General features: G+C 48.3%; 1 protein-coding gene across 3 annotated transcripts in view; it reads left to right on the forward strand.

Moving 5' to 3' along the window:
* The window catches only part of LOC138491152 (uncharacterized), a 648,478-nt gene that overhangs the window by 14,877 nt on the left and 607,741 nt on the right, over positions 1–25,860 (forward strand). For all 3 annotated transcript variants that reach the window (XM_069617509.1, XM_069617512.1, XM_069617510.1), the window contains exons 2-4: positions 1,816–2,000; positions 11,397–11,577; positions 13,976–14,101. In XM_069617509.1, coding sequence (XP_069473610.1) covers positions 1,816–2,000; positions 11,397–11,577; positions 13,976–14,101 — 492 coding nt within the window. The remainder of the gene's footprint in view (positions 1–1,815; positions 2,001–11,396; positions 11,578–13,975; positions 14,102–25,860) is intronic.

A 25,860-nucleotide genomic window follows, 5' to 3' on the forward strand; every position in this document is an offset into this window, starting at 1 on the left:
TTCAGCTAGTCTAGGGTTTATGCTAGTGATGGAAGCCATTCTTTGCTGCTAGCTTAGGGGTGATGGAAGCCGTTCTTTGAAGCTAGTTTAGGGGTGATTGCTAAAATGGAAACCATTCTTTGCAGATAGTTAATGGGTTATGTGGAGATGGAAACCATTCTTTGCAGATATTCTAAGGATGGTGTTAGTGATGGAAACTATACTTTGCAGCTACACTAGGAGTTCTAGGAATGATAGTAACCATTCTTTGCAGATCGGTTAAATGTGTGCTAGTGATGGAAAACATTCTTTGCAGCTAGTCTAGGGGTGATGTTATTGATGGAAGCCATTCTTTGCAGCTAGTCTAGGGGTGATGCAAGTGATGAAAGCCATTATTTGCAGCTTGTCTATGGGTGATATTAGTGATGGAATACATTCTTTGCAGCTAGTCTAGGGGTGATGTTATTGATGGTAACCATTATGGTCCGGTAGTCGGGGGAACAGAGTAATGATAGAAACTTTTATTTTCTGCAAGTCTAGCGCTGTTGTTAATGATGGAGGACATTCTTTGAAGCTTGTCTAGGGGTCATGCTAGTCATGGTAGCCATTCCTTGCAGCTAATCTAGGGGTCATGCTAGTCATGGAAGCCATTCTTTGCAGCTAATCTAGGGGTCATGCTAGTCATGGTAGCCATTCTTTGCAGCTAATCTAGGGGTCATGCTAGTCATGGAAGCCATTCTTTGCAGTTAGTATAGGGGTGATGTGAGTGATGGAAGCCATTCATTGCAGCTATTCTAGGGGTGATGTTAGTGATTAAGCTGTTATTTGCAGTTAGTATAGGGGTGATGCGAGTGATGAAAGCCATTATTTGCAGCTTGTCTAGGGGTGATGCGAGTGATGGAGGTCATTCTTTTCAGTTATTCTAGGAGTCCTAGTAATAATGGAAATCATTCTGTGCAGCAAGTCTAAGGGTATTGTTAGTTACGTTTAATGGTTGAAGGCAAAATAGGGGATTCCCTGGCGTTTCCACATTATCCATTCAGTAAATATTCTAATGCATCAGACATCACCTCGTGGACAGATCTCTTATACTGGCTGTGAGATCAAGACCTAGTTATATTGATAAGGGTGCAGGGACGTTTGCAGTGTGTTACAGGAATGTAAATCTTCTTTTTCAGGGGTCTGCACACTTTGGCTCTCCAGATGTTTTGGACTACAGCTCCCATCAAACCTAACCAGCATAGTCAATGGTAAAGATGCATGGCAGTTGTAGTTTAAAACATCTGCAAAGCCAGTGGCTGCATACTCCTGTTCTATGTAAAGAAAATGGCATTGATCTCTCGGGACTCTAAAACCTGAGTGCCACAGAGAGTGGTGATCTGTATTGGAAACATGGACGCTAATGCAATGTTGGAGTGGTCCTGTCACAGGCATTGGGCCTGGTTCACACGGATGTGCACTAGACCTGATTAAGAGATGCCCTCGAACATCTCAGACATGCACCTACTACTTTGTAGTGTAGCAAACACAGAAACACACCTGCCAAGAGCATCTTTAAGGCACACATGTTCCTAAAACAAATGTACATATAAAAAACCGTGATCCTCGCTGGCACTTTCAGATCTGGTCCAGCTTTAGGCTTGCCAATCATGTATGAGCTAATTAGTGCAAATCTGAGCTGCACATGCGCGTGTTACGATTTGCTACAGTGAAGGTCTTTGTGGGTGAGACCCAATGTTGTTGTCCATTGGCTGGGGTAAAAGTGGAGGACTGAGTCTCTCTTGCTGAAAGTATATTCCAGGCAGGTGTCTCACAGTTCTTCTTTTTCCTCTGCAGGACGTGGATCCTTGCTGTGGTATCCCACAACTGTGGCTCCGGTGCATGCAGCTGCCCGCGCATCAGACTCCAAAACAACTCATGAGCCTGGACTCACCCTCATCTCGTGCAAGTGCTCCCCTAATGCAAGCTGTGACTTCAACAACTCCACCTCAGTCAGCGAGGGCAACAATACTCAATTCCAGGTGTGCACGATGCTTAAGGAAGAATAACACACATGCATGCGAGCCCTGTGGGACAGTTTCATCAGCACAAAAGAAAGATAACCTGCTGCCCCTTAACCTTCCTTTACTGTAAGGCTTTCCCTCCCTTGCCCCTTCCTTGTAAGTTACACATTGATCTGAAGCGTGCATGCAACACAGCAAACAGGAACCGGAAATTGGGGAGTAACACAGATTATCTGAGACAGAAGCTGAGGGGTGCGGGAAGCACAAATAATGTGTAGTAGCACGTCAATCAGAGAGGCACATGAACATAATAGTAGAACATGCATGCATGTTCCAAGGAGCAGGACATCACAACTTGCTTTTAAAACAACCTTTAACTATTCCATGTGCTGCTACAAAATGGCCACTTCTGGAACCGAGCTTTTAGCAGGGTGCGCTGGCGCGCCCCTCATGCCTCGCCGAGAAGCTGACTTTCACTGGTATATCTCAAAATATGGGGCTGCAAGAGGTCAGGCGGAGAGCAAAGCTCTGTCCCCCACAAACTAAAATAAAGGCCCTGTCCTCCACTGGGAGACATACTCTGGGGACATGGACACAGTTTTAATAATAAGATCACATGTTGTTTTATAGCTGTTCCTTCCCAATTTCTCGCACTTCTAAGTGCTTTAATGACAGGTGTTATTATTACCCATACCCTACCCGAGATCCCAACCTGCGCATTTCAGGCTGGCCCCTGGTGCAAGGCATTCATTAAGCTGTGAGCTAGTTACTGCTCCTTGATTCAAGGTGGGATCAATTGAATTCATGGGTCTGAGTTTATGATCCATACCTGCATGATTCAACCAAGCATCAGCTTCAGTTATTGTGTATCCCCTGCCTTCTACTATCTTCCTTGGGCAGCATTAAAAAAACACTCACAGATTTCTACTATAACACATAATTGTTATTACTAATGCTCCAGAAATGCTCCAGAAAGGCATATTCAATACATTGATTGCAAATTCTGTTACCCACCTCCAAATATGTTATTTCGAGTAGCTATTACAATCCTATGGCCCAACACTCCTAATACTGCACATCAACCAGAGACAAAACATATAAGAATCACAACCATCTGGAAGCATGAAAATAAACACCATCTAGTTGCATAACTAAGAGTAGCATCGTAAAACCAAAGTAAGATGCAAGACTTTAGAGAATTCAAAGAACAGTTGACACATGTTTTGGTCTCCTTTGCATTTCATATTGGCCTTCAACAGGACAGAAACATTGATGCACAGTCTACAGTTTGTAGACACAACACTATGCCTTCAAATCATACCTACTATTGTATGATGAGTTTTTTTATCCTGAAATAAATAAATGGAATATTAGATTATGTGATGTACCACAATACCTTCAGGAGCACAGGCAAAATTAATTTGGGGTCTTGCTGACAACTTCCACGTTTAAGATGGCGGGAACGGCAGAATTGAATTAGAAACCCTGGCGTGAACAAGTACCATTGGTGGAGCTGCACCAAAGGAGTAGCTCTACTTGAAAGGTATGTCATCCCTATTTTGTAACTTGGCATCCAAAGTTCCATTTAAGACCCTTTCAGACACATGCTGACCCATGCCCAAAACAAACCCATGACAAATTATAATTATGATGAGCCTCATTCAGAATATCAGCACGATACATTAAGTCGGCTACATTGATAATGAACTTCCTAACAGAGCATCCTTCCACCTCCGTGGGCATGGCTTTTTATCAGCATATGAGACCTCTTTACTTCCCCTCAGCTTAGCCACGTGAAACAGAACACCACCTTCAGCAAATCTCTCCCTTACATGTAATGAGGCCTGATCCAGTGGTTAGTGCCTGCATGACCACTGCTCCGGTTCTCACACAGTAAAGCGTGCCCTGATTGCTGATGCTGATGTTTTAGACCTCCCCTTTTTTAGATTGGGCAGCTGCATGTCAGATTCTCGCCCTCAAGAATGTGGGGTTCCCCAGGGATCATCACTTTCACCCTTGCTTTTTAATATGTATAGGCAGCCGCTGATGGGCACCTTGGGGAGACATGGGATGGGGTTTCAGTCCTACGCGGATGATACTCAGTTCTACATACAATTAGGGCACTGTAGAGGCTCCTATGCTTAAGTCAGAGTCTGGACGAAGTGGGGGTGTGGATGGCTTCCAATTGGCTCCAACTCAATCCCAGCAAAACAGAGATTGCACTGTTTGGCCGAAATCATCTGCTGCGGGACAATGAAAAGCAGCCCCCAACCTATGCTTCATGGGCTCTGAATTTAACTTTCCCCAAAAAATAAAGAACCTAGGATGTATATGGCAGAACAATCTTGCCTGTGAAACACAAGTAGGAGCCAAAGTACACAGTTTTGTGTACCCCTTACTGCTTCTTCGTCTTGCCCTGCCATATCTTCCCTCTGTAGATCATGCCACTGTTGTGGGGGCAATGGTGAATTCACAACTGGACTTTGGAAATAAGATGCTGGTGCGGATTCCTCGTAAACATGTTCCCCGGCTCCAAAATTGTAATTGTAATTGTTTATTTATAACGCGCTTAATACCCAAAGGTTTCTCAGCGCTGACCTGGGGAACTCTAGGGGAACTCCAGGATCATGCTGAGCTTATATATATATCCCCTCCATTATCACACATCATGCTGTCTTAGACCTGCCAGAGAAGCAGACCACACTCTCCTACACCGAAATGCGACGTTTTGCCTCTTAAAGTTCCGCTCGATTACTGGGTTACAGCTGTTAAAGAGCTCAATAGGTTTAGTTATTGGTTTCCCCCCATCAGATGAGAAACCCCATGCTTTTCTGGCTTCTGCTCCATGTACTTGCTTCCCAGAATACAACCATTTCCTTCTCAGAGCTTTTACACTCATGCCCCAACTTATTTGATCTGTTCATGACTGTATGGCCTTATGCAAACACGTTAAATGCATGCCAGTAACCCCTGAAAACCTGTACTGGAGGTACAGGTGGCAGATAATTTCCTCAGATTGCAAGGCATTCCATGCTCCTCATGTTATCATGCGGGGTAGGAGAACTCAGAATATGGAGGCAGTGATCGCTTTTACATTTTACCAGTTGGTGGTTTATGCAAGTTCTACGGGGTTGTTCCAGCAAGTAAAGGTGTATTGTGAGAATTGCGTTCCCCATGTTCATTGACATCTGGCAAACCTTGCGGCACCAATGCTAGTCAACCCTTATAGTTGCCAGAAGATGTACTTTCAGGAAGTGTTTAATGTGTGCAGATTTCTCCCAAAGGGGAAACCTCATGCCAGTTACCTCTGGAATGTTCTTTGCATTGCTTTGACAGATATAGCACAGTACAGCTACAGTGTTACTGGGAGAACTGGCAAGGATAATATTTGCTAATACCAGTTCATTGTGTGTGATGTTTGGTTGATCACATTGTGGAACTATGATGATGGGTAATGCATGCTGTAAGCATTGCTCTTAATCCCCATGCCCAAGGGGGCATTCAGGAGTTATTGATTAACCGGTATGAAAATATAACCCCCGGCTCAAAAGTGCCCCTTCCACGGATGGACTTATACATACATAGATACAAGAGAAGGAACAACCAAGGCACGTAGAGTTTAATTATTAAATGTCTGTGTGGTTGATTGTACTGACTTGCCTGATTGTACCAGGTTCCCCACTATGGAGGACACATGGAACACTGACACATGGGACAGTGGCCAGGTCTTCCCTGCCAACAGCAATAGGCTTACCTCAAGAGAAGAGATAGGAAGACATTTAAAGAGAAACACAAAGAAGGAAGTTTAAGAGGAAAAAGAAGAAAGAACCGCAGTGCTCCCTGGGGGGGATGTGGCCTTGAGCGGCCCGAGGACATACTGAAAGTGTCGAGCTGGGCCATATTTGCTTGCTGCAGCCCAGCGTGATTGGAATCCTCGGTCGAGTGTGGTGTGCCGTCATGGTGAAATAATCTCTGGCCCGGAGACGCGTATGCAGAGCGACCCCAAAACATCAAGCATGGCCTGGTAAGTGTTGCATAGCACCCATCCTGGGAGCATGGTAGCTCCCAGGATGTTCTACTAGGTCACGTGGCAGTAGCCACGTGACCAACTTAATAAAAGTTCAGAGCCGCTTCCGGTTCGGCAGTCAGACCAACTGGACTCCGTGTGTGTTTGTTTCCATACCGCATGCGCTGGGCCCAAGGATGGGGCCCAGCATGAGGACGGTGCCCCTGCCGGGCAACGCCGTCCCTGGGTGATCCCAGGGCCATGTGAACATGGCCACTGGTGCGACACCGCCTAGGTGGCCCCAGAGCCGGGGCCGTCGTGTGCTGGGTGCCCCCAGCCACGTGTGTGTGTCTCCAGTGATCTGGAGCACAGTGGGGTGACCCCCACTGCATCATCTGCAGCATGATCGCCGTCCTGCTAGACCCGGTCGGATGCTCCCAACATGAGTATGGGGCCTGCCCGGTGACCCGGAGCAGGCCCCCAACAATGGCGATGAAGGATGTGGGCCCCGTGTGCCCCGTAGGAGGAACAACATATTGCGGCCTCGGCCAAACGTATATGGAGGCAGTCTTTCTGCCGTCGATGGAGGAACATTCGCCAGCAGTACCGGCTGCACGGGCTGGCGAAGCGGCGTCGGCCGCGTGAAGAGGGCGGTCTGCCCCCCACCACCAGGGGCATGGGAGCGGTTCCCCCCCTTGCTTTTCTCCCACATGCGGAGGAGGATCGCAAGGTGACAGCAGCCGCACTAAGAGGAGGTATGTGTGCCCCCTACCCTGCGACCCCGGCTGCAACACGTGCTAGAGGCATCCGCCGCAGAGGAGGAGAGGAGGAGATGACCCGGCCACAATGAGAATAATGTGGGTCGTAGCCCACAATGGGGAAGCGAGGTGCGTCCCCAAGAAGTCATGGAGCGGCTGCGCCGCGACAAAGAGGCGCTGCCCCTCCCCCACCTGCTGGCCATGTAGCATGAGGCTGCTGGACCCGTGCGGTCTCTGGTGTCAGATACGGCATCGGAGTGGACCCCTCCCCACCGAGAGGTGGAAGATGCGGGTCGTCGCCTGCGGTGGGAGAGGTGCATGCCCCCACAGTGAAACGAGCAGCATCTCCCATGTGAGGAGGAAGAGTGCTGGACGGCGGCAGCGGCCACGCCATGAGGGCGGTGTGTGCTTCCCCCCCCACGGCCTCAGCAGCAACACGTGGTGGCGGCATCCGCCGCAAGAAAATAAAATGCTGGCGGACGGAGCCGCGCAGTGAGGGAGCAGGAGTGGGGGCTGCCGAACAGCTGAGCGGAGCCAGATAGCCGCACGAAAGAACAGCTGAGGCGGCCTCGACCACAAGGATATCGGCGCGTGGCTGTGATGCTGCGGCTGCAGGGCACAGAGGCCCGCGGGAGGCAACAGCAACACCGGACGCGTCCTCCCAGCCACATGGGCCAGCCCACCAGCATCCATCAGGTGGGTCTGGAGTGTCCCAGCACCAAGACAAGGAAAGGTGGGTGAAGAACCCTGGACAGCCAGTGTACCCTTCCTCCCCCATGGCATGAAGGGGCATATGTGAGGGCCTGCACCCAGTGTGTGGCTCACAGAACACCAGCCTGTGCCCCATCCGCCCCAGCGATCAACGGGGGGGGGGGGCGCAGGGTGAGAAGGGTAATCCCGCCAAGCCCACCAAGAGGGACGAGCGTGGAAGGTCCCCACGCCCAACATGCAGAGAGGGCTGCACCTCCCACCCCGAAAGGGCTGCATTCATCGCCCAGCCACAGGGTAGCGGCTCCCCAGGGGAGTGCTCGTGTACCCTCAACTAAAGATCAGCCGATGGGGCCACGCCGAGGAAGGGTGCAGACTGCCCTTGCGCTGCCAGTGCCGGGCAGGCCCACAGAAGGTACCAACACCCAGAGCCAGGCGTCAGCGTCACCCAGGGGAGTAACCCATCATCCTGCCACCGGTTTGCCCTGACACCTGCATCTCCAGGGAGAGGAAGTGGAAGGAGGGGCCTGCCCCAATGTGCCAGCAGCGCACCATCAACCCCCCCCAGCTTTGCCGGCCCTTTTGACTCTGGCGGCTGGTGGAGGGGACATAGACTGTTTTCCTGCAAATCCACAAGTGCGGAAGAGGGACGTCATCATCGACATCCCCATGAAGACTGGGGGGCCTGCGCAAGTGGACTTGTTCAAAATGGTCCAGTGGGTGAGCCATGTGATGTCGTGCACACCCACACATTTGGAATGCGCTGTGTGGTGCCAGTAGTTTTCGTTAGTGTTTTTTGATAGTAGAGCCACTCACCAGGTTAATAAAGGGTGTAAAACATAGCTGAGTGGTTGTAGTAGTAGAAATGTATGTTTTTGTAAGGTTTTGGTTTGTTATAAAAAAAAATAGGAGTGGTGCTGCATAGCGCCCCTCCTGGGAGCATAGTAGGATGTTATACTAGGTCACGTGGCAGTAGCCACGTCACCAACTTAATAAAAGTTCCGAGCCACTTCCGGCTCGGCAGTCAGACCAACTGGACTGTGTGTGTGTTTGTTTTCATACCGCATGCGCTGGGCCCAAGAACGGGGCCCAGCACGAGGACGGTGCCCCTGCCAGCAACGCCCCCATGGGTGATCCCAAGGCCATGTCAACATGGCCACTGGTGCGGCCCCTGCCTGGGTGGCCCCAGAGCTGGGGCCGTCGTGTGCTGGGTGCCCCCAGCCACGTGTGTGTGTCTCCAGTGATCTGGAGCACAGTGGGGTGACCCCCACTGCATCATCTGCGGCGTGATCGCCATCCTGCTAGACCCGGTCGGGTGCTCCCGACATGAGTACGGGGTATGCCTAGTGACCCGGAGCAGGCCTCCAACAGTAAGCAATGGCCCACCCATGGCTCAGCTCAGATGGCACGCGATGGACCCGGTGAACGCACATCAGGCATCCTGAATCAGGGCGTAGCCTGCGAGCTACGGTCCACACGGAGACCAGTTTGGGTTGACTGGAATGAGAGAAAGTCACAGCTGCGTGGCATGTGGCAGGCCCGGGTGAAGAGCTTGCATGGTTGTGGGAGCAAGCCCGGCCACCATGGGGCCATATGGGGTGGGCAGTGAAGATCTGAAGTCTTGGTGACTGCACAGCATGCGTGGGAGCGGCACAAGCCACAGAGAAGCCCACGAGGCATCCGCTCTCCCCGTGGTCAGATGGGGAGAGTGGCGAGCAGAAGATTTACCTGGAGCCTAGCCACATCACATTTGACGCAGCCAGAGCTCAACACAGACTGCACAGTGACTGGGGGAGGCTGTGCCCAGGTAGGTGGGGCCTCGCACCACCATAGAGGAAAACGAAGGGTTTCCAAAGCCCTATTGGACATGCACCACCGCAGAGAAAAAGTGAAGGGTTTCCAAAGCCCGATTTAGCAAACACTACCACGGGGAAAATAACAGGGTTTATCAAGCCCTCTCAAGTGAACACACTACCACGGAGGAAATCCCCCAGCCAGGACCAAAAAGGGGTATGACAAATAAAGCATGACCGTCATATTCGACAGGCATGAAGGTACTTTACTTTACTGAGTTATTGCATAGTTGACATGAGTGAAAAGTGAAGACCGGAGGGGAATGGAATTCAAGGACAGACTGCAGCTGCCAATGTTATGTAAAGAAATGTAAATGAAATGTTAAAGGTATGGTGAGAAAAAGGGCAAGTGCTTTTGAAGAGATGTAGCCCAGTGGAAGGTGAAAATGAGCTTGCCTAAAGTTCCTGGGGCGTGGAGGTTGTGTCACTTAGTAACTACTACTTTGAAAATGACCAGGCAAGTTTGGATTGGGAATGCAAAGGAATGGAAAAAAAGATGTAACTGGTTATTAGTTGACGATTTATATAAAAGCCCAAAAGGGTAAAAACTCCTCCGGTGTACTATGCCTTATTTAATATCAGGATCCCAGGGCTGTGGCCCATCTCCTGTACTAACACTTTTAACCACAGGTTGCTCAGCGCCTCACCTGAACTGCTGGTCTGGGAAGGCGGGGCGATGCCAGTGTGGTCCATTACTGGCCGGGGGTAATCTAGTATAACGTGCCCTGGGATTGGGTCATAAAACTAGGGGCTACAAAAAGACTCACTGAGAAAACTAAAACGTGCTCACAGAGCAGTATAGTGTTATTTTGGGACAGCCTGAATGAGCTTTATCAAAGTTGAAGTTCCTGGAGAGGGGCTCCCAATCATAAAAGCACATCACTTTGGGGTATTGTGCAATCTGAGTGTGAAAGCATGGACTGAATGATGTGTGCATGGAATAGTAAAAAGATTGCCAAGGAAAAGGGCTGAACTGTTTGCTATGCGTGAGACAGTTGACTGTTGACCACCGGCCTGACAAGTCAGGAGCAGAAGCACAAGGTGGTGGGTGGGGGTGGCTGTCTGCTCCCCCCCTCCCCTTGAAAACATTGGCTACGTATAAGGAATAACATAGTGGAAGTATTTTAATCGATGTTCTGCTTCAAAAGGATGTGGAGAATGAGGAGAGACGGAAGTTAGAGGGTGGGGTGACTGTGATAGAGGGTAAAAGGACCAGAACAAAAGATGGCTGTGATGTAGCGGCTACCTGGAAACTCTTCAGAGTTGCCTGTAGACCAATCCACCACTGGATGGGGGGTGCAGTGTCAATCTGTCCTAAAAACCCCTATACCGGTGTGCAGCCAGACATTTTGATTCAGGATGGGGGTGGGGGAAGGGTAAATAAACAGGCAGTGTTAGGTAATTGAGCACGTTTCTGCATGCTCATTTCTCCCACAGCACCTCTGGTTTTGAGTGAGTGATGCCAGTTTTCATCTGATTGTGGAACTTATGGAGGGTTGTTGTTAAAGGTGGGCCCCGCTCCCCAACTGTAGTCCTTGCTCCCACACTCATCCCAGAACTGAGCTTGCAATGCAACTTTACAGTTATTAGTGCGTGACAGAGGTGTTGTTGGGGGGTGCTGAGGGGGTTATAGTCCCGGATTTTGGTTGTAACCCCGAATAGAAGCTCAGGGGCTACAACCAAAAGGCTACCTAGCCCCGAGTCCCGACAGTCCCGACATTAGTGTAGCCCCAGATCTTTTGCAGACCTAACAACACCGCTGGTGCTTGCTTATAGCCATTCAGCGTGAGGGAGTGCACCCCTCCTTAGAAACAGCTTTAGGGGCACCATGCACCATGGGGGCTATCGAGGCTCTTGCTATATGAAAGTAGAGGCCGTTAGGTGTGGTACTGATGAATAGACGGTGAGGTCCTAATCATAAGCTTCTTCCATCCACACTTTCATGGTAAGACTTGGCTCCGTCTAGCACAAGATTGTACCCCTTTCCAGCTTTGCAGCAGACAGCATTACCGTTCCACCTACTCGAACCCCAAACCGAAGTCCCATTGAAAGGCCACCGCTAACCCGCTACTGCATTCTCTATCCACAGACAGCTGGATGTATGTGCACTGCCACGTGGACCGGCGAGTACTGCACAGACCATGCTAAGGCTTGCCTGGGAAACTCTTGCATCAACACCACAACCTGCGTAGATAGCGCCGCCCTAGAGGAGGGCTTCACTTGTGGGCCGTGCCCTCCAGGGCTCGCAGGCGATGGATACAAATGCTTTGGTTGGTACACAAATTTGAACATTCATATAAATATGAAAAAATATATATTATTTGCAGATCTGTTTTTTTTTTATTTTGGTGGTAGTTAAGGAAACAAAATGTGGAAGACTTATTGAAAAATTATAAGTGTGCAAGTAGTTATTGTACTGGAGAGGGGCAATGGGCTTAGGATGACTGATTTGCTAACAGCGTTTTACCCCACACATAGGAAGACATCCAGCATTTAATTTGAAAAATGTTTAAAAAGCAGTGCGGTCCCAGTGGGAGGGCATGAATAGCAATGCATTGCTTAACCCCTTAAGTGCCAAGGACAAGCATGCTCCTCCTTTTTTCATAGACTTGCATAATAGTCTAGCACTTTATTGTATCTATCAATACAACTTATTGCGATAATTGATACTATAAAAGTCAATAACAACCATAAAAACATAAGCAACACACAATCCCAAATATTTTAAACACGAAATACAAGGATATATTAAAATGAACAATGGCCTACATCTTCCTACGCTTAATCCCAGGGAAATAGAGAATTCTCAATAAAGAGACAGCATTTAGCTCTGATCCTTAGTATGTTTCAATACAATATTCATTCTCTGCGCTGAGGCTGAAACTGATATTTGTTTAAAGTATGCCAGCACTACACAAACAGCACAACCTGAAACCCTACGACCTCAAAAGGGGGAGGAGTATTAGTGCATGTACCCAGGTAAGGGCTTGGCTTCATAAAGTGCACACTTCTCTGTGAAACAATACATAGGTATACTTTAAAGGGACACAATAAAATGGGAGCAATTGGAAGGAGTTTAGCACCCTTTCGTTTTATATCTTTAAACAGTGCCCTCACCCTATCACAAATTACTGAAAACCTGCTATAATAATGTTTGGTTATATGTGATTTTACTGAAGGACGGGACATCAGAGTGGTAAATTTCATCGTGGAAAAAATATCAAAAAACGCCGGTTTTGATTTTTTTTCCCCGCAAACCACCTGTCCTTTAGCACTTATAACACCACCCCAACCCATCCTGACCCACTTTAACCCCTTTACCCCACTAGCCTTTATATGTTTATTTAACGTTTTGGGTGTTTTTCCAGTATTTTGACCCTCAGTGAAATTTACCAGTCTAAGTTTTTTAAGTAAATGGACCTGGTGCCTTATTTTCCTATGGTGGTAATGGTAATGTTTATTTATAAAGCACCTATACACAGACAGTGTTTCAAAGCGCTCAAGGAGGGTGGGAACATTGGGGGAAAACAACAGTCGCTCAGAGCCCTTGAATTTCTGAGACGATAACGGTCTGCACAGTAAGTGAATATGGTTCATTTAACAGTTGAGATACAGCTTTGCAAGTGCACATTAAGGGGTGAAGACAAGGGAGAACAGGCAGACGTTCTTCGGGCCAAGATGCATTCAGATTGTACAAGTGCAAGACAGTCAAGGGAGGGGGGTCCAAGTGCACCCGGTCGGTAGAGGCCGGAATAAGTGCAGAGAGAGAAGCTCTCTTGGATTTATTTACAAGTGCAGTGAAGGGGTGGGGTGCAAGGCCCTGAGGCAAATGCAGAGAGGACTTGCGGGGATGCCAGGGACTTGTGACACTCTGAGGTAAACCAGGCGACCAGTCAGCAAAGCTGTATGGAAAAAGAGGGAGAGATCGAAAGAGCCGAGAACTAGGTTAGCAGGGTAGGGGGAGAGCGAAGGAGGAGGAGAAGAGGAAGGTCTTCAGGAGTTTCCCGAACTTAAGAAGATCAGGCTCAAGACGGAGGGTGGCATGGAGGTTATTCCAGAGGGAGGCACCTGCTGAGGATAAGGATCTGGTGCATCCCCAACTTTATGTGCTCCGAATCCCCAAGGTGGCGGCTTCCATTTTATGACACTGCTGTGTCCCTGAAGACTTCATTGCCCTGGTGGCAAGAATCAATTGTCACATGTGTTCTTTCATTTGTGGCAGGGTGTAGGCACTGTTTAAAGATACATATGAAGTTGTTTGCAGACATCCATTGTACTGGACACATTATCCAGAGCTGGTGTTTGTTCAGTGCCAGGAGGGCATTAAATTCTAAAGGAAAACACTGCTGTGTGTCTTTAGAATTCATTCAATTGTAACAAGTGTCTTTAGTTTGTGGCAGGGTGCAGGCAATGTTTAAAGATGCATATAATATTTCCAGGACAGCGATTGTTTGCAACCAACTTCATTATATGCATCTTCAACGAACATCAAAAAGCGAATCTTTCTGATTCGGCCCCCAGATGTTTAGGCACACCCTTAAATCATGGAGTTTGGTATGAAAGATATTTAGCTTGTGAGGGGCCACCTGTGTAAAATAGAGTGCCTGTCAATGGAACCATGTGCAGTCTGTTGCAACTGCACTCATAGACGTGTCGGTCTCCTTGCAGATATCAACGAGTGCATGGGAACTGCACCGGTCTGTGAGCAAATCTGCACGAACACCTTCCTGGGCTACGCCTGCTCTTGCCGACCTGGATACAGAGTCAGCTCATCGGATGCTTCGAAATGTCAAGGTGATGTATGGCGGAGACTTGCTCGCTGCCCTCTTCTTCGTGTTCCAATAATGGCTCCTTAGTTATTAAGCATCGTTTCACATGTTTTCTTGTGGTCTGGCTTTCAGGGTTTGGGTATACACAGTTAAGCGTACATGAGTAAACCAGTGAAGTTATTTATCCAAGCTGCAATCATTCCATGCAGGCTGAGTTGGTATTTTCTCAATCCAAAAATATTAATAATGTGCCTGGAATATTATAGAATTATGTCAGATTAGAACACCCTTGTGGTGTTTCCATGGATGTGATTGGTCAAACTGCAGGCTATGCAAACTGGTATACCCGCAAACTAAGGCTTATGTCATATTCCAACTCAGCATGAATCATATTTCACGACTTCAATGCTTATTGGCTGACATAATACAGGCGTTTGAGTGGCAGGTGAGAGAGCCATGGTGGGACCGATGTGTTTAAAGCATTCGGCTCCACAGCGTAAATGGTATCTTGAGCAAAGTCCCCTTGTCTGTTCATAGTCTATGCATTGTTGTTTGCTTCTGGGTGGTTTGATAAATAGATCATTCAAAATGTAATGAGAACAGAAATATTTGATCGGAAAGCCCATCACTGGGAGTGATGTAGACACCGTCCGCATTAGTTGAATTACACAGTTGTATTAACTCACCCTAGTTAGAACGTGATAACTGAGGGTCCTTCACACATCTGTAGCGGGGTGATCTTCCAACACACCTTATAAGGAGACAGGTGCAGGCGGGCACACAATATACAACTTATAACTTGGACCGCGTCTTACCTGTCTCCAAACCATGCTCTCCTGGGTTCAGGATCCCCCTGGTGTACCTCGCTAGGAAGAAGGTAAGGGTGGGGAAGATGTAGAGGTCAGGGCAGGCAGGTTCCCCAAATACCACTAACGAGGAAACGAGGTTAGAATAACTGGAGCACAAAAGTAGAGGTGGACTTAAGGAATGCTGGTGTACGGTTCTTTTTAGTTGTTTTAAGCTTTCTTAAATACTTTCCCAGTACACCTGCAGGGTTTTGTGAGTTTTTACAGAAAGGGGCAAAACACTAGACAATATATACAACTTAAATTCTCCTAAACAGCTGCGTTACTAAAAAATAAAACACAAAACTATAAAGAGTCCTTTAAAAATATGAAATGTTTTTAGAAATATATACAAAGACTATACAGTGCAGCGTATTGAAAACATATATTTATTAAGACCTTACTTGCAAGACAACCTGTCCAGGGCTGTCTCAATGTCTCTGGCTGCTGCTCTATTGATCTCCTGTCTTCCTGCGCTCCTCTGTGATGACTTTCTGGCACATAATGGCAGCAGCAGACAGCAACAGTGTGGGGACCCCCAAAGTCCTTGTTTGGGCTGGGCTGCGTAGCAAGCAGCAGCCCAGCACTTATAGTCAGTGTGGGGCCTCCCCACAACTCCATTCCACCTGGGCCATGGATGTCAGGTGTGGCACAGGGAGTCTAGGTGGGCCATCTGTCAGGGGGAGGTGACCCCTTGATTTAAAATCAGCCCCAGGGGGACAACACACATAGGGCACTCCCCAGCTATACGGAGCGCCAGTACTTATAGGTGCCCCGAGCCTGTGGGGAGTATGGGTCATGGGGGTGGCAGCAGTGTGTTGGGCACTTCCCTGCTGGTCAGGAAAGTGCCAAATTAAGGGCCCCGGCCAGCAGCAGTGACGGGTGTCAAGCAGAGCACCTCAAACCCAGCAACCATTTTTTATAAAATTCAGAGTAAAGGGACCCTCGCGTGCACACACACAAGGGTCCCTTACTCTATTTTTTTTAATTTCCTGATCCCCGGCATGGCTTCACGCGCTGGGGATCTTTCCTTTGAATCCCACCGACCAGTGGTTACACATCTCACAGAGGGAGTGTCACTTTATCAGCAGTCATAAGAAGACATTTTAATCAACCCCAAGCTCAGTCTCAGCAAAGCCACAGTGTGTACCTGGAGCATCACCCAAATGCTGCTCGTGGCACACACCAGATTTGTGTGCCCTGTTGTTTTTCAAAGACTCGTCCTGGATTGCAACAGCTGCGCTCAGGAAAGATGCAGCACACTCTGATAGATAAGTGGGTTCTCTCTCTCGCTTGGGCTATACAGGGTAGCTACGGGGCAACACGCACGTCCTAGAAATAAGACAACGCTGAGCAGCACAGGTTCAGAACGATACCCGGTGCTTAGAAGCTGGGATCAGCATTCAGCGCAATGCCTGAAAGCAATTCAATTCAATTTCAATTATCGCAATCATATTATGCAGGTGGCGCTCCTGCAGGAACCGTCCTAGTGCAGCAGGAGACAAACTGGCAGCGAAGGCATTTGGTCATGCAAATTAGGGCATGCCCACTGTTAAATGCACACCCAAAACAACTTTGGGGTCACTTTTGGTCTAGAAAAAAGTTCCTTGTGGCCACTTCTGTAATAACTATGTGCGGCACCTGCAGAGCCAAGCGCACAATGTGCACCTGCCCGGGGAGCACAGATGCTGAAATGAGGCTCCAAAGGGATTACCCATCTGCTTGAGGTGAGCCTCAGATGTTTTGCTCTCCTTTGGGAAAATGAAGAGATTGAAGGGTCAACTTGTGAATGATCATGTTAGGTAATGAAACTGAGGTTTTGTTGCCACTTTAGAATGTATATATCAATCGAGAAATGTTGGCTGCCAGGCAATCATGTTTGTGGAGACATTTGCTGGTCTGGGCGATATTGGGCAATCCATTGAAGAAGAAGCTGTAAAACGTTTTCTTTTTTAAATATGTTTTATTTTACTGAAAATTTGTTAGGCACTTATACAACAGAATTGTGTTTCAAAGCGGCACAAGGCTAAATGGGAAGGGAACAGGGGAAATAATAACAATGGCAAAAACTGTGAAATATAGTCATGGTCCTACTAGGCCGTGTGGCATTAGAAGTGCAAGTGCAGTGAGGAGAAGTGCAGGTGATGGGGATGGAGGGAGGTGGGGGAGCAGAGGAGTGGACAAGTTCTGGTAGATGGCTGGGAGGGAGGTGCTTAGGGTAGCCAAGGAGGAGAACTCCAGGCTAAGTGCTAGTACAGGCGACTCCTAGGGTGGGAAGCAGAGTCCCCAGTCAGAGGTCTGCAAGGGCAGTACAGTGGGGGTGGAGGGTGATAGTAATGACTGGAAAGAAGGGCCTGGAATCATGTGAGGTTCATGAGGATCAGGCCACCGGTCACAGCGGCAGTAGAGTGAATCAACAGGGAAGGGAAAGAGGGAAGAAGTAGAGAAAAGCAGAGTTTTGAGCAGTTTCCCGAACTTAAGGAGGTCCGGCTCAAGTCTGAGAGGGGAAGGGAGGCTGATCCAAATAGAGGCACCAGTCGAGAAGAGAGACCTTCCCCACACTCTCTGCTTGGATAAGCGTTTTACAAAGGGTTGGAGTTAGAGGAGCATAGGGCTCTAGAATGGGGAGTATTTAGGGAGGGAAAGTTGGAGATAGTGTGGTGCCAGGCCCCAGAAGGCCTTGTGGATGAGGCAGAGGGCCTTGACTTCGATATTTGCAGCGACCGGGAGCCAGTGGAGAGATTTCAGGGCTGGAGAGATATGGTCCCTGGGCTTGAGGCCAAGAATCAGTCTTGCAGCCCTATTCTGGATTAGCTGGAGGGGTCGTATGGAGGAAAGACGGAGATTGAAAAGAGCCTGTTGCAGTAGTCCAGCCTGGAGAGGACCAGAGATCTGGAGATATTGAGCTTCTGGGGAAAGGTGAGAAAAGGAAGAATGCCTCTAAGGAGGTGGAGCTGGACGTGGGACCTCTTTGTAAGGTCCATGATGTGAGGGGTGATGGAGAGGGTGGAATCGGAGATGACCCCAAGGTTTTTGACCTCACAGGATTTTGGGAGTAGAGAGCCCAAAGAGGGTGGCCAGAGGGTAGGACGAAAAGAGGGCTCAGATGTCCCATTGAGAAGGATCTCTGTCCTGCCGGTATTAAGACAGATGTCATTAGCTAAACAGCATGCATGCATGGTGGACAGACAGTCAGGGAGGAGAGAGGAGGAAGAGGAGGTAGTGTGGAGAACATTTTGAAAGAAAGCTGTGTTTCTTCTGCATAATAATGGACATGAGGAGAGAAGGAGGAGATCAGGTGAGCAATAGGGGAAAGATAGATATTGAAGAGCCATGGTGATAGGATAGAGCCCTGGGAGACGCCACAGGTAGAGAGTGTGGTGGTGGAGGGCCAAGGTGAAGCTGCGAAGGGCGGTTATTGATGAAAGAGGTCACCCAATCCAGTGCATGGTCAGTAATGCCAAGGGTGTAACAGAGTCGTTTTATGAGGATAGAATGGTTGACTGTGTCAATGGTAGAGGAGAGATCAAGGAGAATTAGAAGAGCAGGAGGGCTGGAGTCAAGATTTACGAGCATGGTTTCACCGGTGTTCAGGAGAGCAGTTTCTGTGCCTCTGGATGCCCGGAAACCAGATTGATGGTCATGACAGAAACCAACAAGATCAGTGTGGAGGGTCAGGTGGGGGAGAACCAGATATTCCAAGAGTTTATCCAGGAACAGGGTAGTGGAGATAGGGCAATAGTTATCCAGGTCAGAAGTCAGCAAGAGCCAGGGTGAGCGAGGAGATGTTGTACTTAAGGGTTCTGAAAGAGAAGAGCAGGGAAGCACCTGTTTGGAGGAGACCTTCATATATTGGATGCCTTTAGAGACCTGATCCGGTGCTATGGAAAGGAGGGAGGAGAGTGGGGAGGTTGGAAGGAGGAGAGCCAAGGGAAGCAGGAGAGCAGGCACAGGAGTGGAGATAGGGGTGGAGGAGAGTGAGGACAAATGTCCTGAGTTTTTGATGTGAAATGGGAGGCCAAAGCGGTGCAGAGAACCTGGGAAGGAAGGCGAGAGGTGGTGACTGCAGCTGGATTGGCGATTTCCTTGCAGATTTTGAAACGTTCAACCATGTTATTAGTGGCCCAAGAGATGCAGGCTTAGGTGTGGGCCCGCTTATTGGAGTGGATAGAGAAACGATATTGCCTTTGAAGCAGGCAACAGGTCAGTTTTTCAGAGGGCAAACCCAAGGTCTGTCACTTCCATTCAGCAACTCTGCACTTGTGTTTCAGAGATGCTAGATTGTACCCGCTGTTGTTCTTGTAGGCATGTTTTAGGTGGATCGTCATGACAGGGGCAAGGATGTCAAGTGTGTTAGAGATGGCGGGGTGCAGGTTAGCAAGGACAGAGTCAGAGGGAGAATCAGTAGTAGGGATGTGAGGGGGGATGAAGGTGGAGTAGAAAGCAGCGACTGACACTTGCTTCATAGGTCGTATGATGGCAAAGGAGGGTGGGAGTGCTGCGGGGGGATCCGATAGAGGGCCAAGGGGACCCAGGTGGGAGGAAAGGAGAGAGTGGTCAGGCCAGCAGAGGGGGATGGTGACTATATTAGAGATAGGGATGTCGCCAGAAATGAAGGCATCCAGAGTGTGAACAGCTGAGCCCCTGCACTTATTGCTGATTCCAGCTTGATTGTGTTGTGGTATTTTGGCAATTGTTTTATTGTAACTGGCAGTCCTTAATAATAATATAATAACAACAGTGCAAGGTTTGAAATTGCTGGGAGCTGGAAGCTATTTAGTTCCTGCCCCTACCCTAGGATAGCCTGGTTAACTTGAAACCAACAGCTACCAGGAACTACTTTTGACTCCCCTGTCCAATTGATGCCTTACAAACATGCATATGTAACATCAACTTTGAGTGTTTGAAAAGTGATGGGAGGATAGCTCTGTGGCAATGTGCGGGTCTTGGAAGCAAAACCACACTGAGCAACACAGGCTTGAATCCTGGATCCGCGCTTGAAACCGATCTTGTGATTAAGCACATTATAAATAACCTGTTCTTGGACAATCTGAATGTAAAAGGCCTAGTAGGATTGTTACCCCCCCCTGCCTTGTTGTGCTTTGAGACACACGTGTATAGGCGCATAATGAATAATCAATGAAATAAAAATTAAAAAATATTTTTACTAAAGAAGAACTAGGCCAAATCTAGGACCCAGACCCATTTAAAAAAAATGGATCATATATAATAGCTAAAAGGTAACTGTGCATCTCATGTAGAAGTTAGAGTTGTGGTGCACTGCGTACGCACTCCTTGTGCCCTAGCCATAGCTCATGCCTACTGGGTGATGCCTGACACACAGGAGCTGGTTTTAGCTCCTGCCTATTGAACCTTCATTTCCAGCCCTGCAGTGTGCACTGGCCAGGGTGTCTGCATGGGCTAACTCATTGTGATTCATGAATCTGATTATTCAGGTTGGCAGGGTTATTTATCAATTTGCATGAATAACAATGAGTCGGACGGTGACAATGCTGGGCACTGATGCTGGCCATGATCGCACACTGCTCCACTCAGCCAGCATTACATTGATGCAAATTCTCTACTGTTATGATCATCAGGGTGGGTTGCCAACAACTGGACAGTCACTAGCCAGCAGCCCCAACACAGGGGCAAGGTCAGTGAAAAGGGCAATATCGAGGCAGAGTTCCTGTCATGATTGACAACCTATATAAGACAATCTTGCTGCAGTGTTTGATAGGCAAGTTCATCAGTTAAGTAATGATTTTGCCTGCATGTGTTCATCAATTTACCGTAGGAGGAAAGCATGCTTGCTCTTTTTTTCTGTGGATAGGTGGTTAACATGTTCCTCTTGCCGCCAATAGGATCAGAGCAAAATGTTAACGATGATGTGTTTCAATAAAACACTTGAGACATTTATTTTATTTCAAGACAAATCCAACATGTTATGTCGATTGACATCTGCACATCGCACAAAGGATCCATCACCCTCAACTAGTGGGAGTTGCATCTTTAACCACAAATATGCTGACACAGTATGCAGCTGCCGCGGGTTGTATCAATAGTGGGCGGGGTGCTGCCCACTAAATTGTGTAACAGGCTTGCTAGTAAATATTTGTGCCCTGGCACTTATTTTCTTACAACCTAATCATTGACCCACAGAAACACTCCAGAGTATTTCTTCTGCTGGACGAGCCATCAAACGGCATCACTAATGTCTTTTGACAATCTGCCTGCTCTCTCTGTGGGGTAGTCGTTTGCTGCCCTCGCTCTAACCTCACAGCAACATCATTGATTTCACTGCAACATTTCAGAATTAAGTAGGCCAGGTGAGCGCTAACCATGAAGGTAGGCCATGTGGGCTGCAACATGCTGAAACACGCTCTGAATGCAGTGGTAATTATTTACATCATCCTGCCAAACAATCACCAGATTTTTACTGGGTATTCTTCCATCCCATACCTGGAAATTGAAAAAGCACACAGTACTCTACTTCCACACTCATTGATATTCAATATGCCTTTCCTGTTCTAAGATGGCTGCACTCTTTTGTCTCTTGAGCGTTGCCATGGCACCCTGTTAGCACGTTTGCTATTGGCTACCACTTCATCATACCGTTTCACCTACCAGGAGCCGACAGGCGAGAGCTAGCCACAGCACGAAGGCCCACATAAAAGGCCCTGTGCTGCCCTGTACCTAGCTGGAGGGAGCCCCTCTCTATGCCGCAGCTCGTGCGACTTGTCCCCAGGCCACGCTCCTCATGGAATTAACTGGCAGTGACCCCTGCATTCAATGACCATGAAAAATCTGTTGTTGCATTGTACCAGTAAGCACCCGGATCACCCTGCCCTGGACTGTCCCTCCTGTGCACCCCTCTGCCCTTGTTTCTTAGTTCCCTTGCCCAAATTTCAAATCTAGGTGTACTTTTTAATGCATGCATTCCCCATTCTGTGCTACATTTTAGTACTTATTGGAATTTCGAATCTAAGTATAGGTTTTAATCTGTGCATTCCCCATTTTGAGCTGCATGTCAGTACTTATTGGAAACTCAAATCTAGGTGTACTTTATTAATCTGCACATTGATTGTCTTCCATTGCACACCTTCTTCTTCTGTGCATGCCTGGCTGCTAGGCCACTTGGCAAGTTCCCATGCATTGTTCCCCCTGTTTTCCTCTCTCTCTCTCTCCAACTGCTACTCCCATGGCACTCTCTATCTCCCCTATCTATTACAAGTGCTACTCCATCACCTATGCTACGTCTCTCACAAAGTCTGGAAGAAAACAGCTGAACAAAGCTATCCTGGCTTCCAACTCAGGCCTACCTATTGCTGACACCTAAGCCAATGCTACTTCCAGGCAGACTATTATGGACATCTTCTTTTCTGTCCGCTCCCCTGACCTATGAGCCCCCCATCAGGTCTCCACTCAATCCCCTGCTCCTCACCCATTAATGGTGGCACTAGGTGGGAAGTACTTCTAGCATACTTCTCATCCTCTAGGTGTATCATTAATGTCTATCACAATGGCACTATGATGGCCCAAGATTCTCAACCTACTCTTGTCCTTCTCGACAGGTGCCTGCCCTCTCTCATAAACTTCCTCCCTGATCGGAGTACCACACCCCTATACCCCCTTTGGAAAACCTTCAAAGGTGGAAACCAGCTTCAATTAGCTACTCTAAATGCTCACTCTGCTGTCAAACACTCCTCTAACATCTGTCTCCTTCTCAAAGACTTTGACGTTGAGGTCCTCGCTCTTACCGAGACATGGTTCAATGCCAACTCTGTCACTGCTCTTGACACTCTCCTTCTTGAGGGCTACACAATCCTCTCCAAACCTCGATCTAACAAGCCCAGAGGAAGAGTGGCCCTGATCTTCCCTGAGTGGGTCCCTGCATCCATCATAGCAAATGTAGGGGAGGACTGGTCCAAGACGACCCCCCTCGCCTGCACTTTCTCCCCAGGTGAGGACTATGGCTCTCTTGGGCGTTCCCTCATGCCACCCGGGCCCAGGTGGTGGAGGGTTCACCCACTGGAGACATTGCCCGCACGTATTGATTGCCCACATGTATTAAAATTCATCTAGGCCTAGAAACCATTTTGTCTGGTAAAGATGGTGTGAGCTCAGCGCACTGTAGCGCGGCCCCCACCCTTGGAGGGTTTCAGTCATCCTTGTTGCCGCAGCACCCTGGTAGATCCGCTGCGAGCACGTTCCCACGAACCAAACGGACATGAGCTAGTGTAATACACTAACATTGTAACAGTTCACCTCCCGCAGTGTATCGTATCATCGCTCCCAGCATGACCCGGCCAGCAGGCCTAGGCAAATGAAATGAACAGTAAAATGGTCGTCACAGGCCAGACAATCCTCGTATATTAATGTTGAGACTACTTGCAAAGGATGCTTTCCTCTCATAAAATCCCTTATATTACAAAAGCCTGTAAGATGTATAATTACAAGAGATCATGCTCCCATGATATAAGCGATGGTGAGCATATACCATTGCAGTTGGGTACTAATAATAACGGCACGCACCAGGAATCTGTTCGTTACGTGTATGACTGGAAAACTTACACCCCATGGGCTCGTACCATAACTGAACTAATGCTGCTAGAGGACACAAGAAAACGAATGTAACCATACAAAGAGCCTATGTGAAGAATGCATGGGAAGGCGCATGTCATGTGTGCATGTCCAGGCCTCACATGTGCCACCACCGTCACGAACAGTGGCGGGTTACCTTCTATATTCTCCACCAATCCTAATTCTACCTCACTTACTGCAAATATATATGCATATAACTAAATACTGTACTTGTTAAAACGTAATGTATGAATAAGGTGCTCAGACTGGGTATAATCGAGAACACATCCAGCAAAGCTTAAATGCATGTTTTGTATTGCGCTGAATAAGTATTATAGAGTGTTCAAATGTTTGTGATGTTTTTACCTAAATCGGCAACACACGAGGGAGATACCTTTGTGAAATACGTGCAAGGCCATTCCCCCTCCCACCCTGCGAAGGCTGCCAAGGCATGAGAGCAGAGGCTGCGCCGCGCTGCTTTACCTCCCCCAACCAGACTGGAGCCGCTTCAAAGATTTGTAACCCCCTCTGTAGCACCCAAGGCCACCACCCGCCACCTGCATTATTTACAGCACAGCAGTAAACCTCTGCCTGAACACACGCGCCCCCTCGTAAACCTCACAACCCACCGGACCATCTCAGACTTATGGCTCTGTGCAATCAAGACACCCAACACTTTGACAACACACAGCGGAACATCCATAACAACTTCTAACAAAGCAGAAAGACATGCACCGCCCGTACCAGGCCCTGAAGCTTAGCCCCTCGACCTATGGCCCCGGTCAACAGGACACTGGTAACCATGCCCTGACGTATTGCCTCCAGTCCCCTCACAAGGTGCATTCCTCCTGTGTTGCATTAACCTGTTGTATAACCTATTGTAAGATTTACTGAAGAAGATAATGCTAAAAATGCTTGAATGACTGCGGTGTGCATGGCATAGGGCTAATAAGTCAGGAAGAGACATTCATCTCTGCCACTGGCCACGATGGCCCCACAACACCGCCTGGATGAACTCCGCCACCCGGCCAGGCCCAGCCCAACCCACGAGGCTGCCCAGTGACGTCTTCCAGCCAAAGCCAACCACATCACAGCAGCACCTATAGTTAGTCGTCGCCACCCAATCCCCATGAACGTGTGCCCCCTATAGTGTGTAGGTTCTTATGACGTTTTTTGTAAATATATACGCCTGTCTTTGCTATTGTCAGACAGAGCGCTCTCGGAGTTTGCAGAGTCCTTTGCATGCCCTATTCTGATTGATAAACTCCCATTTACGCTCACCCGCACTCTGTCTTGGCCTTATTCCCATTTTGGGAGAGTCCTTCATTGTCTCTCATTGCGGGGAGGATCGTGCTGTTTGGGGACGCTTCCCTTCAGTGGTGACCCCGATAGCGTGATTTTATTTCTTCCTAAACCCATTATAACCGTCCCCTTTTGGCACGAGAATCTCCGGTCGAAAAGGGATACGCACGGTGAGCCGGCTCCGGGAGGCTGCCCGCCAACGGCGACCGGTACACTAAGAAGTGCGCACTCAATAGAGAAAGGGTACGGGATCCCGGTTGAAAAATCCCCTTTGAGTACCGCTCGCCGGAGCCGGGGCTGACTGTTGAGCTGACAGCGACACTGCCTGGACGGACCCAGTTTCGGAGACTATCGGTTCAAGACGGGCACGTGAGTACTGAGTGTGAGCGATTGTAAAGGGAACGGGGAGAGAAGCGTAGGACAGGGAACGAGAAGGGGGTACGAAGATATACTAAAGATTATTCTAAAATTTTCTTTCTTTTTCTTTGCATATGGCCATTAGGATTACGGGGTGAATAAAGAGATAGAGGTGACGGGAACCTAGCTCCGAAAGGGGGTGGAAGGCGGCGCCGCATAGTGCTATATTGACTAGTACTGGGAATATATGACGAAGTGAAATACAAGATAAAAGTGTTCAGCAAAAGGGGGCACAGAGAATATATTAGTGATCGCTACTACTTCTTTTCTTTTTCTCTAGGGGTAGGGGGAGAATAAAAACGGAATTAGCACGAACTTGGGAGAAAAGTAAGAGAACAAGGGTCCTACTAGAGGGGGGAGAGCAGGTTAAAACCTATAAATATATGCATATGCGCATTCATCTATCTAAGTAAGATAGACAGGGACAGCCGGCTAGGGAGGAAAGGGAGGGCAGCGTGAATGGTGTACTGAGTGTTACCAAGAGGTGTGTGCACCTCGTATGTGTCAAGGAACGACTTTGATGTTGCGAATGTGTAAAACGGCTATAAATGTATAATTGTTAAATGGTCATGGTAAGTGTGACCGGATAAAACTTTTTGAAGGCAACGTTGAGACAGTGACGTGAGTGGGTGCCTTT

The sequence above is a fragment of the Ambystoma mexicanum genome, chromosome 10 (genome assembly GCF_040938575.1).
Source record: "Ambystoma mexicanum isolate Mex_15411 chromosome 10, UKY_AmexF1_1, whole genome shotgun sequence".
Classification (NCBI taxonomy): Eukaryota; Metazoa; Chordata; class Amphibia; order Caudata; family Ambystomatidae; genus Ambystoma; species Ambystoma mexicanum.